Below are 14808 nucleotides of genomic sequence, written 5' to 3'. Positions count from 1 at the left end.
CTTAGATGTTAAGTTTTTATATCGTCTATTATTGACGTAGACTAGAGAGTTTTGATTTATTATTTAATTTTAATGAAAAAACAGATTTCTAAACTATATCTGTACGAAAGGGGGATGGAAAATAATTTATCATAAACCATATATTGTAGATGAACTGAATTTCCTGAACTTGACTTGTCATAATATTTTATTAGTTTTTGAATGAATAAATGTATAACATATATCATGTTTATTCATTTTATATTTAATAATTTCATATTATTATGATTAATATTTTCTAGAAGACAGTTGCATATACTAAAAAGTAAAATAGTTGATCAAAAATAAGTATTAAAATTATAAACTTTATTTTGCTTAAATTTTTGAAAAAATTATTTTTTGATACTTTAAGACGTAATTGAAATTTTGTTTTAGAACTTTAAAACCGTGATTTATTACGTATTTTTAGACTTACGATTCTTTAATAAGGTTTGAACTCCTTCGGAATTAGATGAAAATTTGAGTTAATTAATCGAAAGAAACTTTATCTGTGTAATCAAACAAATCGATTAGTAAAATCGAGGTAGCCTATTTTCTTTTCTGTTGACGGTTTTAATGCTCTAGCTCTATTCGTTTCGTTTACACTATGAATAAACTTCGAGAAAATTTTGTATGTAAGATTTGACAAAGAAACTAACCAACAAATTTCACTATGATATTTCTTTGGACAAAGTATAGATGATGTTTTGTTAGGCTAGCAACACTGTTCTAGATGCCAGGTCCATTTGCGTGTTAGGATGGCTAGATACAAGCAGTTTGTCAAACATCAAAAGCATTTAAGTGTCATATTATAAGACTCGACGTATTGAAAAATTGTGTACGGTCTTAGAATCATTTTGTTACATTTTCATTGAAATTACTCGTATATTAAATACTTTTTTTTATAATCATTGATCGTGAGATGAATAGAAACACAACATAAATGGCTGTTTCTGTTCATTCCGTGCAAACTTTTTCAATACCAATGGTTTAAACTTTGAACGTAAGATCTAGCACCGAAATAGCTAAATAGATCACAATTAGGTCTGTTTTCCGTAGTGTTTTCGTAGTAATCTCGATTTATTTTAACGAGGACGCTTCTCTTAAACTCGGCGACTTCTCTGTAGCGAAGGTGTACGGAAGGTACGAGGACTCTTCGGCAGACCGTACGTTGCCAAAGTCTATCAATTTGAAGAATGTAGATTTGTGGAGCTCTTCCTGTAGGTGAACACCAGATGAGAAGATTTTTGGAGATATGTGAGGAATTTTATTTCATATATGGGAATATCGTTAGTAAACTCTGTCCCCGCTACTAGCTCCTCGGTATAAGTTTTTCCAAAGACTTCGGTGACTTGAGTAATTTTTAAAAGCTCTTCCATTTTCCACAACAACTGAATGAATTGAGCAGTGTTTTGTAAAAGTTCTGTTTTCTTTCTCTGTAATATAAGGTCTATATAACTAATAAACAATTTTGGCAAAGAAAAGGCATTTTCTTTTAAATATCTAGTTCTAAAATAGAAACAAAACATAACTTTTAACTTATTGTTTTTATTCGCCCCAACTTGTGGGGTAGAAAGAAACGTCGAGTAAAAAGAAGAAAAACGGGGAATTCGATTACTTTGTGTATCGCCTACCGAAGTCGTTAAAAAGAATAAGACTGATGTTTTTAAGACAACTTAATAGATCACATTATTAACAGTATTGGAGTTAAACAATTATTTAGACAGAAAGGTGTTACTATTTACCTTATTTTAAGGTATTGAATAATGGCCTTTATTACACATTATTTATAAAATAGGATCTTAATAGGTTTATTAATAAAATAATAGTAAGATCCTATTTATTCAAATATTAAATGAAGATATATATTCACTTGATTTTTGATTAAGGCCAAATGATCTGTCAGATTATATCAAGCTATCAATACAATATGGCTACTATTTAATAATGCCTATTTGTAGGCAAAATTTCTGAATATATAATTATTAAATAGTAACCATATTATAGCCTGATATAATCTAGCAAATTGTTTGGTCTTATCAAATGAAAGTTATTAAACCTAGTAAATTAGTATTTCAAATATTTTATAAGTTAACTTGTTATTAAGTAAAGGTTCAAAAATATTTAATCTCTTGTCTGTTGTCTGAAAGCTATTTTTTATAATAAGATATTTCAAAATAAGGCCGACATATTTATATTTATTTAGTTTCGTTTCTGTTTGTAAGAATATTCTGCAAGAAACTATTTCCAAATTCATCATAATTTTAAAGATTCTTGCAGACTGTTGCAGTTTGTTATTAAACAGTTGATAAAACAATTTTAAAATTTGAAAACAGATATTCTTATAAAAAATTTTAAATGTTTTTAGTATATATATATATATTTTAAAGATATGAAAGTGACAATAGTCCAATAACTTTAATGCTGATAAATGTTGTTTATTTGGCTTTGTTTATATATTTAACAAAACTGTTTTTATCTAAGCCATTTTAAAATAAAAACAATGAGTCTTGAAAAAATGTTTTCTGATATCTCATTGGGGATACGACGAGCTTTATCTATTTATTTTTTTATTAACTAATATGCTTATGATCGTAAGTAGTAAAATATATAAACGTAAACTTTTTAGACGCATTAACGTCGTATGGCCGAACTGTGTATATTTCCGAGTAAAGCGAAAACCATAAAAATAATATACACATTCAAGTATTTTCACATTTAATTATCTAAAGCAATTTTGGAAATATAGAATTTGATTTACAATAAAGAATTTTCATCTTGTGTATATACAAATTCTGTATTTCTGATGATACTTTTGTGATTAAAGGTGAAAAACTTAAATGTGTATTTACTTTGACTTTTATAATTTTTAATCTATTTTTGGAATGTTAAACTATGTCTATTTTAACATTAATACATCAGATTACCACAGTGAGTAAGGAAAGAACATATTTATTTATGTATAAAAGTTTTATTTATTAAAGCATTTGTAAAAAAAATAATTTTAAGTACTTTTATAAAAATAACCAACTAACAAGTATATTTGGAAAGGAAGAAATTATGTATTGATATATTATTAAAATTTAAAAAAATCTAGTTAACATTGTTTATGATTTTTAAGAAACATCTTAAATTCCTTATTGATGTTATGTTTTGTCTTTTATGAGTTTCTGCATTTCCATGGAATACACTACTATTTGAAATATACTAAAGATGGAATGATAGCCCTTTTTTCTTTCAACTCCTCAGCTGGCAGTATTCTCATAGTTTTGCTAGATAAACTGCAATAGAAAAAAAAGTACATGTAATAAGTCATATTTCTTGCACTTGCTAGATGGCGAAGGGAAGATGCTAAAGTATATTATGAACGTATGGTCCTACGATCAATTCTCATTCATTCCCATCTTGTGGATGTATATTATAAAGTTTCCTTCTTCCTTGATGTTTGAATAGTTGTATAAACATCTGATGCAGCAAAACAAGACAGATTTCTGAAAACTGGTTATCCATTTTCTAATACTTTTAAGTTTAAAAATTATTATTGGAGACTTGGATTCATAAAGAGACTAAATGCATAAAACACTTTTTTTGTGGTTAATACATTAAATGCCCTTTAATTAATGTATGATTAATATATATAAAATCAGTAAATGTTTAAATATTCAAGATTTTATAATTTACAATAATATTAAATATAATTTTTAATTAATTTTTTATAATAATTATTTTATATTTTAGATTTGTAATTAATAAAATTGAAAATTACATTTTAATATTAAGCATAAAAACCTGAAATTGCATTTTTAATTGATTTTGTGTAAATTATTTTTTCACTTATTTTCATTTAAGCTTATATTGTGTACAAACATTATTTATTAATAAAATAACTGATAAATTTTTATGAATTATTTATTCTTACTGAAATAAATATCATGAAATTTAAATAATTAAAACATTAGCTTTGATTTCTTTTTTAAGATATAATAAAATAAAAATTTGATGATTTTTTAGAATTTCTGCTTTTTAATGATTGGAATATTTCAGAATAAATATAAAATGATTTTTATACATGATTTGTTAATTTTATTATAATATATTGAATATTTAATTTAAATTTTGGATTATTTATTTGTCTGGAAAATTCGTGCAGTTTATTTTAAAGTAGAACTAAATAAAAACTTTTCATCTTTAGACTTGTTTTTATTTAACAAATAATTTTTTCAGTAAAACTTATAACTTTCTTCTTATGTACTTGACAGTTTCACGATGCTATCTTCAAAGATATTTTGGCAGTTTTGATTCGAAAAATGCTTTAAAGTGATTTTTTTGACTTTCTTCACGTTTTCAATTTTTTTTTTCTATTTAAAGAATTTCAGAGATAGATGGTAATAAAATGCAATATCATTAAAACATAGAAAAAAGGTTAAAAATTTCTCATTTAACTCTTCTTATTTTTGTTATGTCATTATTATCATTAAATTTTTATTCGGATGAAAAATTATGCATTTTATGTTTATTATTTTGATTTATTCTGCTTTAAATTGTCCAGTTGACTATTATTTGTTTGAAGTAATTTCATTATTTTTTAGTAGTTCATAAAAAACTTCTCACTATTTTAATCAAACACAGAACATAATTTTTTTTTGGATATAAGTTAGTAGCCATTTGGAAAGTGAAATTTGCTTTGACTAATTAGATACATTGAATTTTTCTTTCCACATTATTGTATCTTATAACACAAATGAAAAATGCATAGAATTTTAAATTATATCAATAAATAAATATATAAAATGTACTAAATTATATATTAAAGTAATATATAAATACAGTATCTAAATTATTTTAGAATCATTATATTTAATTTTTATTATAAAGTAGATTTAAATGTAAGTTAATAAATATTAGTTATAGAGAAATTTGTGAATTTTTTTTAAAATCTCCTGTTAACGTTTGTAAATATCTAAACTAATTTGTACATTTTAATTTCCTCTTGTACAAAATAAGTTTATTACTATTATTATTATTATTATATATGTAGGTTAATATGATAAAATTAGAAATTCTGAAAATTTCTAACTTCATCTTAATTAATTTGAAGATTTTATTTTTATACTTTTGAATTAATATAATAATCTATCAGAAGTAAAGATAATAATACATTTAATTATTATATAAATGCATTTATTAAATTTTTACATTGATAGTTATACAAAGTAATGGTATTGTGCTGAATAAAGAGGATAATTTTTATGCATTGAATTTCAAGAATTGAAATTGATTTACTAATTATGATTCTTTATTAAATTGGGCTGTGTTTTACTATAGATATAAAGGCAAAAGAAAAATTAAATTACCAGTTATATGAAGTACATGAAACAGAAATACCATATTCGGTTTGAACTGTGTAGATCAAGTTTTCACTAAACATAATTAGGTGTAATATTTAAAGTAAAAAAAATTCATTTTTGTATTAATTACACATTTTATTTAGTAATATTATCTTTTAAAATAGCTTGAAATTGTTAAATTCAAACAGATACTTTTAGCTTATATTTTAAAATATAAATGTAAAACAGTTTTTTTGGTTAATGTTATCTTTATTAATATATTTTCAGAATAATGGTGACATTATCAACAGAATATTCTTAAGTGAATTGTTACTTAACTGTAAGATAAAAGTTTTTATTGTAAATTCAGAGTATTCTCAAAATTTATTCAAGTCTATTTGAAATGATTACATTTTGTTAATATATTGATTTTTTTCAATAATGGTATCACTTGTAATAGAAGCAGGATTTTGGAAATATTTTACAAATAATACTGTAATTAAATAATTCTTTAGCAAATTTTGAAACTGCTCTTAAATCCCACACTATATATTAAGTGAAATATGTACTATAAATTAATATTGTTTTTGTTCATTTTGAAATTCTCAATATAAATAAATAAATAAATTGAAAAACTTTAAAAAAAAGTTGCTTAAGTTGTAATATTTATTTAAGATATTAATTAAAATAAATAATGTAAATATGATAGTTAAGAGTCATGTTTAATTCTTTTTAATTCTGTAGGTTAGTGTAGTATTAAAGTTGAAAGTACTTTGACTTTGCAAAATTTTGTGAAATGTTGAAATAAATAGTATAATCCAATTGTACAATTCAAGTACTACTTATCACTATTAATAATTTTTGTGGATATGAATAAATAGAATAGTTTAATTTAGAGAATAACAGTATATACCAAAATTCTCACTAATACAAATTGTAAAATTCTTGTGGTGCTATAAATTTCAAAGAAAATAAAATAACTTATTTTCTATATTCTTGTTCAATGAATTTATGTTTTTCATTTATTATTATTATTTTTATACAACATCAGATATTTAGAATGAAACAATGGAATAAGCATACTATTTTTTTAGATATGAAGTATCACATTTGAGTTTTACAAAATAAGTTTGTATGTATGTATAATATGTATATGTGCATTAACAAAGTATTAATGCATACTGTAAGACACTTGCAATGCGAAGTTCAAAGATAAGAAAATAACTTACATTTTGTTTTTCTTTTCAAATAGTTTTATTTTCTTATCTTGTGAAGTTCATAGCATTGCAAGTGTCTTACAGTATGCATTAATACTTTGTTAATATGCTCCTAATTACTTAAAAATTTAGTACTAATACTTTTAATTAAAACTTATAAAATTATGTGAAAAAATAGGTTGAAAGGAAATTTCATTTTTTGTTCATGCATATCAAATACTTATCAGTTATGCTATACAAAAATTCAGAATTGGATATTTTTAAAATGTATAAGAATTTGGCCTAGCAACTTTAGATACCATTATTATTACAGTAATACCTTGGTTTTTGTCGACTTCGGTTATCGCCGGTTTCGGTTTTCGTTGAATTTTTCTGCGAAAAATTTGTCTCGGTTTTCGTCGATTGCCTCGGATTTTGTCGGTGTGCTCGAGTGACCTCTCTGCTAATTTTTCGAAAACAAAGGGCGACCCATGTGTTTTCCGACTCATTGTGGTGTCATTTCTTGTTGTGAGCATTATCCCGTGACAGCCCACCATTGGCCAACGGTTCCGTTCCCCAAACACTGGGAGTTCGGTCGTGGGTTCGCGCTTTGTCGGAATGGGCTTGCCGTGTGAAGTTTTCCCGGTTTTTTCCCATGTCTGTAACACCTGAATAGGGGCCAGTTACTGTTAAATGGACCTCCCAGAAGGCATTATTCTCTGTGATATGACCATCATAAATGCATACAACTACTATTACATGACAATTACGTCACGCTTTACCACTGGGCGATAACAGGCTAGAAACTCATGTTCAACTAGCATCTACATAAGGTGACCAACTTTTTTATAATGAAAAGGAGGACACATAAATTGAAGGAAAAAATATTGTAAATAAAAGAAACATTTTATTCATTGCAATAATAATACACTATAATAATCTCTACTGCATGCGCAGTAGCGTAGCTAGCATGAGTGACACCTGGGGCGGATATTTCACGACTTATTTTTTCACAGTCGGGTGTCGAGGGAGGACAGAATTTACAAAAGGAGGACGGTTGGTCACCTTAATCTACAAGACAAGACATTACCACGCGTGTCTAGCCAAACAATTCCACTGATTTTATCTTAATGCTAAATATCTTTTATCTTTGTGCTAATTAGTCTTTTATGTTAATTTCTTATTGCTTTTAGTATTTAATGCTATATTAATTGTCTATAAAATGTGTTTTTGGTATGTATTTTGGAGTGTCTAAAACAAATTAATTGGATTTACATTGATTCGTATGGAAATAATTGCCTCGGTTTTCGTCAGTTTTGGATTTCGCCGATTGTTTTCGGACGGATTATCGACGAAAACTGAGGTATCACTATTTGTTTCTATATAGATTATAACATTTTATTTTGTGTACAAACACTCAAAAGGTAAATTATCTACACTTATTTATATATTTTATAAATATATATAAATATGTAATAGATATAGCATTAATCATTATTAATCAAATATTAAAAATTCAATTATTTATGCTGATCATTATTGACTTACAAATTAGTATAAAGTTTAATAATGATTGTATTATTAACATGCTTATATCTTCAAATAACTTAATCATTATATATGTATATATATGATATGGAATATAAGAAATGATTTTTGCTTAAATATTCATTAAACAAAATTATTTAAATAAAATGTTTATTCTATTTTTCACTTAAATTGGAAATAAACCAATCAATGGTTTATAAATATATAATTATTGTTTTCAATTTAAACAAGAATTAGAATAAACAATTTGTTTAAACAATTCTGTTTGATGAGTATTTCAGGAAGAATCATTTTTTTATAGTCTATATCACATATATATTGTTATATTCTATACATATATTTTATTGGTTATCATAATAGTAATAATTTAAATGTTTTTTGGAAATTGGTTAAATTCACTGCTCTTAAGAAATAAATAATTATTAGTTTCTGTCAAGGCCAGACTGGCCATCTGGCAATTCTGGCAAATGCCAGAGAGTCTTGTGTCCTTTGTGGTTGGTTAACATGACATTAGAGTTATACAAAAAATGCAAAATTTTAGAAACCCATTAGAAATATCTTTATATAAACATTTTACATATAATATTAGAAGAAAAATAAATAACAATTATAAAATTATATTCAAGTTAACCTAATTCACTCAATTAAATAAAAAAATAATACTAAGTATTTTTTTAGAAGGCCAGTTTTTAATACACTGCCATGGCCAAATATTGTTTTTAGTTTGGTCCTGGTTTCTTTTATAAAAATGCAGTAAAACCTGTGTAAACCGGAATAACAGTGCCAAATATTTTTTTAGTTTGGCAGGCTTCATTTTGAACATGTTTTAGTATTTTTTCATTCTTATTTATTATTAAACTATATCAGATACATGTCATACAGTTGTGTTCTCTTTGTATAATAACATTACTATTACACAGGCTATGTGAAAATTTTTATTACTAGTCTTAATCCAAAATGATTCCAACTAAAGATGGGAGTATTCAAATGCAAGAATCAAAAGTATTTGATTCCAAAAGCTTTTCCTTGTTCCCACGAACTTGTGCTACATATTCAAAAGCTTCTTGGATATGATCTATATTAACTCACATCACAGTGAACAAGCCAATTTGAGTTCTAAAAATTAGTATATAGCTCTATCATCAAAAATTCTAATTGAAATTACAGTAATACACAGACCAAATTATTTTGTGATTTAACTTCTTGAGGAATTTTAATATTCTAATTAATTGTTTACTTTAATCTATGTAATTATCAACATGTTAATCAACTTGTTTTTGAATACTCTGTACTAATTAGTTACTAACTACTCTGTACAAGCATATTACCAGCCCTGTGCTACCTTATTCTCGTTATTTTCATGAATTGCATTCATTCCTTGTTCTTGAGAACTTGATTCTCAGAAACTCATTTGATTCTTAAAAGTTTTTGTTTCTGCCACTGGTTAATTCTAATAAAGACTAATTTTAACAAAGATCTCGTGTTTTGTGTTCACTTATCATGTGACCTTTGTTTCTTTGACAAGGCTTGAAATGGTTCTTGGAATACAGTTTGTCATGCTTTGCAGTGATGGTTATACTTTGAGACGATTTTACTTATTTGTCTACAAGTGGAATTGTAATATTCAGCTTTATCAAGATTACGTTATGCTCTTCATACCTAAAAACTGCTTCCATTTTTGTATTGGACAGTTTCTGGTTTATGTTGAAATTGAACATTAAAAAAAATTCTTCAGAATGAAGTGATTTTCTATTTCCATTTTATTCAGTTTTTGTTTTGAACAGGTTTTACTGTATAACAAACTTTGTATTGATAATGCATTTATGTATAGAGAAAAGAATTATTATGTTTAATTTTTTTCATTTACAAGGATAAATTAATAAAATTTATACTCGACATGATTATTTACAATGATGATTATCTTAATGTAAAATATTTTTTTTCCTACAAAGATAACAGTAAAGTTGAAATATGCAAAATTATTTGAGTTCATATATATATAAAATATATATACATGCATGTTTGCTTAGTAGAAATGCATATTAAAGTCTCTTTTCTTCATTTGCCCAGCATATAAAATTTTACAATTGATGACAATAACAAATTTAAACTAATAGTTATTAACAATAAACCCACAAACCTGATTTTTTTAAAATTAATGCTAAGTGCTTATTGTATTATTGGGCTATAGTTCAATAATATGGTAGATTGTTTGGCAATAGTTATTAAATAATTATTATACAAGCATTTTCATCTTTATTATAAAATATTTCTGCATGTTGAATATTTTATGATAAAGTAAGTATCACATAACATTTAAAACAGTTTCCAGTCTAATCCATTTTATGGTAAAATAAATTTAGTGTATCATTTAATCTAAAATTCTGTAAATTGAAAATAGTTCTTATTTCATCTTACATGCTAATTTATTTACTTTTATAACAGTAATCTGTTAATTTGCATAAATTTGTTGAAGTTAAATGTTTCCTCTTAAATTAATATTGTAATTATATAAATATATTTAAATATATATAATATAAAAGTAAGTAAATAAAAATAATTATATTAAAGAAATAAAGTTTTTATTCAAAAGCTTCATAATAATTTCAGAGTGGACCAGTTGTGGATATGATGAAAAGACCATATATGACTTCTGGTAGCGATTCATCACCGTCTCATTCAACTCATGGACATCCCCAAGCTTATAGCCATCAGTATCATCAGAGATCATATTCTCAAACACAAGGTCAAAATGTTTCAACTAGATTAGTTGGTCAGTCATTTTCCCAGCAGGTAATAACTATATTTTAGTTGGAACTAATACCTGTTGTTGAAACAATAAAATAGAAAAAAAAAATGAATTTTTTAGTCTAAATATAAAAAACACCTTACCACTGGGGTATTTACATTTTCTTTACTAAATGTTTTTCAACTCTTTTTATGAGCCCTCTTCAGGTAAACTGTGTTTGAATTCAGAACATCAAACATTTATCTACAAATTCAAAATGGAATTAAGAATATAGTTAATGAATTTTTTAACATTAAAATCCTAAATTACTATAATAATAATAATAATAATAATAATAATAATAATAACAGACACACACACTGATACACTTCTTTAATTTCTGTTTTGGTTACTATGCCTTGACTTTGGTCCGGCATAGTACACAGCCACCGGTGTTAACCAAGTATATCTCACTTAACCCAACATAATAATAATAATAATAATAAACTTCAAAAAATTAATACAATAACCTAACTAATTAATATTTAAGATTGGCAACTGTTCAATATTGTTGTACAGTACATATTACAAGATGTTTTTACTTGTTCCCAATTCTTTTTAAATAGTGTATCTCCATGCTGTTGGAAATCATTCTATGTCCTTGGCAGTAACACATTCATTTCTAAGTTTGTGTTTAAAAAAATTCAATTTTTTCTTTATTCATGGCTGTAGAGGGCGAGTGTACTTCATTAATGATTTTAGATTTCTTCCGAAGTACCAAAGTTCCTTGTGCGTTTGCAATTGCTACAAGGCCGTGTTTGCTTTCCCTCTCCTTACATCATATTGGTGTTCTTTAACTCTGGTTTTTAAATTCCTTTTAGTTACTCCAACATATACCATTTTTAGGTTATGCTCTTCATTAACTATTGGGATCCTGTATACTCCTGCTTTAGTTTCTTTTGGGAGTGGATCCTTGTTATTTCACAGTATATGATATAAATTAGGAGCTCTTTTATATATCATATAGAGTTCTTTTTGAACACAGTTTACCTGATGAGCGCTCGTAAATAGAGTCGAAAAACATTTAGTAAAGAAATTTAAATATCCTAGTGGTAAGGTGTTTTTTATATTTAGTTAAAATAGGAGCTGGGTTAGAATGGATTGAATTTTTTTGTGTTTAAAGTTTTTAATAAAATTTAAAGTTATTTGTTATAATTAAATAATTTTATTATATTATATATTGTATATATTTTGTTAGTGAGGACATAATAGAAAGAAAAATTCAATAGTAATTTTAAACAAAAATTTGATTTTTGTCATATTTATACAAATGAATTGTATTCAAAACATAAAATATACAAAGAAACTTAACACATTTTTCAATTCAAATTTACTAACAAATGAGTTATGGTTTACCTCTCTCTTAATTAACCTTTTGAAGGGTGTGACCATGGCAAATTGCTGCAAAATTTCAATAATGTGTTGTGTAAGACATTGTACATAAATGGGACAGTTGTACTCTTCAGTATTCTCCATTTGTACCATATGTCACCATCTACACATCAAATGGTATTTCTGTGTTTATCCATTTTGTTGTTTAACAGCTTTGAATTATGTGATACATTGTCTGTGGTATACTTGCATCACACACTTCGTGATATAAATATAATTTGTGCTTATTTTTTAATTTATTTTTTCAATGTATTTGAAAGAGTTGCTTATATGTTGCATATTTATTGGATATATATCAGTATTTAACAGTTATAAATTTCAATAAATTTTTAGACATATTAGTTTGAAAATATACCAAACAGCATTTGAGATGGCTAGATTTTCGTGATGTTTCTTGCTATTATATAACTTTGATCCAGAAGGTGTTGGATGGTGCTTTATAACATGTCAGACATGCTTTATAACAAGCTTTATAAGGTGAGGACCCGAACGGGGGTCGACTGGGGGTCCAAATGTGGGGTATCAATCGAGAAATTGAATGTCTCGATTAAACAATGGAAGTTTTTTAAAACTATTTAAACAATAGAAGAGACTAAAGTCGAGGAAAATGCGCTGGAGAGGAGTCGTATTTAGTTGCGACGTTGACCTCTCCCCTGCCCTCCGTCGGGTTTTGTATTGTCACCAGGTGACGATGAGAGACCAATGGAGAGGCAACTTTGGATGAAAAACTTTTAAAACCGCGAGTTTCAAGGACATTCAGAGTTCTTGGTTCTTAGTTCAGAGTGCTCTGCTCTTGGATTTTTGCTGCTATTCAACAACGAAAGCTTGGACGACGTTTTGGGATTTGTCTTTGACATCTGCTCCGGCAAGTTTCACCCAGGTATCCCCAACGACAAAAATCATTCCTTCAAGTTGTGCTGTGCACCCCAGGGCCGACGCTCTCCACATCTTCGCCAGAAGAAGAGAAAAGATCGTCTGTACAATTGAACTTTTTGCACAGACTGGTTTCCTCCATCCGGATAGGCCTTACGCCGAATTTTAAGAGTAGTTGTAAGCGCAATTTTTACATTTAATAAACGGTTTACGACGGAAACCTGCCTCAGTGAGTCTTTCCACTCCCACACGACAGTGTTGATCACTCGATTGTCATGACATCTTTCCACCCAATTGGCTAACTTCACAATAACATGCTTTATAACAAGATAATCAGGACAGTGAGTTCAAACAATTGGATAATTAGACAGATAATTTTTCTGTAGAACATAAGAATAGTAAAACAAAATTCATTTGTCAAGACCGAGGCCAAAATATTTGCAAAAACATCACGTAATTACTAAATATGGTAGGTATAAAGGGAGGCAACAGAGAAATGGAGTAACCTATTATTAATTATCTAAATGTTTTATAACCTCATTTGTTCAATAAAAAGTTCTAAGAATAATTTCTTCTTTTGTTTTATCAATGTTTTAAAAAACACTAGCTATTGGAAAATATGAAGTGTATTATGTATGTGATGTAATAGCTGTTACATACTATCTCATGAGACACTAGAAGGTGTACCACAAAGGATTAAGCATCTTTGCCTACTGTAAAATGTATAAAGATACTTATAAAAAACCATTCAAACTGGTTATACTTAATAAATAAAGGCAAAATAAACCAATATCTAGTACAAAAATGTAAGGCAGAATGTTTTCACCCATGTTAAATGGACACGAGAGAGCAAATTTTTTCAACCTTTTTGAAAGGTCATTCTCAGATTCTTACATTGGTTGAAAATGTTTGTCAATAAATTTGAGTTTATTCAATGACTGGATTTAAGGTTCCTGTGGTTTTGAGTACTAAATACATCCAGTTCTTATGGTGATTTACTGCATAATTGCTTTTATTTATAGTAATTTTAGTTAAAAACTTAACTAAAGCCAAATGATTGATATAATGAATAGGGCTATTTTTTGGCTACTATTAATAATTAAATTCTAAGTAATTTGGAGTAGAGGTACTTAGAATTTAATTAATAATAGTAGCTGAAAAATATCTTAATTCATTATGGTGATCATTTGGCTTTGATCAATAACATTAATAACATTAGGCTTTGAGATGTTTAAATATTCAATTATTGAAGTAGTAGAAAAATGAAAATCCAAATTTTAAAAATTCTTTCTCTTAGATATTTATTAATCAAAAATAGTTTTTGAAGATTACTTCATTTTTAGTAGCTTTTTATATATTTATAAATTTCATATATATATGTAAATTATTTCAGACAATTTGTTGAGATTTAATATGTTTTAAAGAAAAAAGATAAATTTAGATATAATAGTGTCTGTTCAGTAAGAATTTTGTTCCTAAACTTCTTTCTCTCATTGTTGATGGGTGAGAAGCAATGCAAGAAAACATTAATTAAAATATCTTGTTATATTCAAAATTGATTCTGATAGCTTAATAGTGTTTCTAGATATGGATTCTTATTGCAAATGAAAGACTAATAAGAATGAAAACAACTAACCAATTCAGGTTTTAGATTTTTGTTTTCAAA

General features: G+C 26.4%; 1 protein-coding gene across 1 annotated transcript in view; it reads left to right on the top strand.

Moving 5' to 3' along the window:
• The window catches only part of LOC136968654 (trithorax group protein osa-like), a 244373-nt gene that overhangs the window by 69240 nt on the left and 160325 nt on the right, over positions 1 to 14808 (top strand). The window contains exon 2 of the mRNA XM_067262654.1: positions 10700 to 10882. Within this exon, the coding sequence (XP_067118755.1) occupies positions 10700 to 10882 (183 nt within the window). The remainder of the gene's footprint in view (positions 1 to 10699; positions 10883 to 14808) is intronic.

This window comes from Centruroides vittatus, unplaced genomic scaffold, assembly GCF_030686945.1.
Source record: "Centruroides vittatus isolate TY-2023 unplaced genomic scaffold, ASM3068694v2 contig_150, whole genome shotgun sequence".
NCBI lineage: Eukaryota > Metazoa > Arthropoda > Arachnida > Scorpiones > Buthidae > Centruroides > Centruroides vittatus.
Note: the sequence above shows the minus strand (reverse complement) of the source record. Positions and strands in the feature narration are given on the sequence as shown.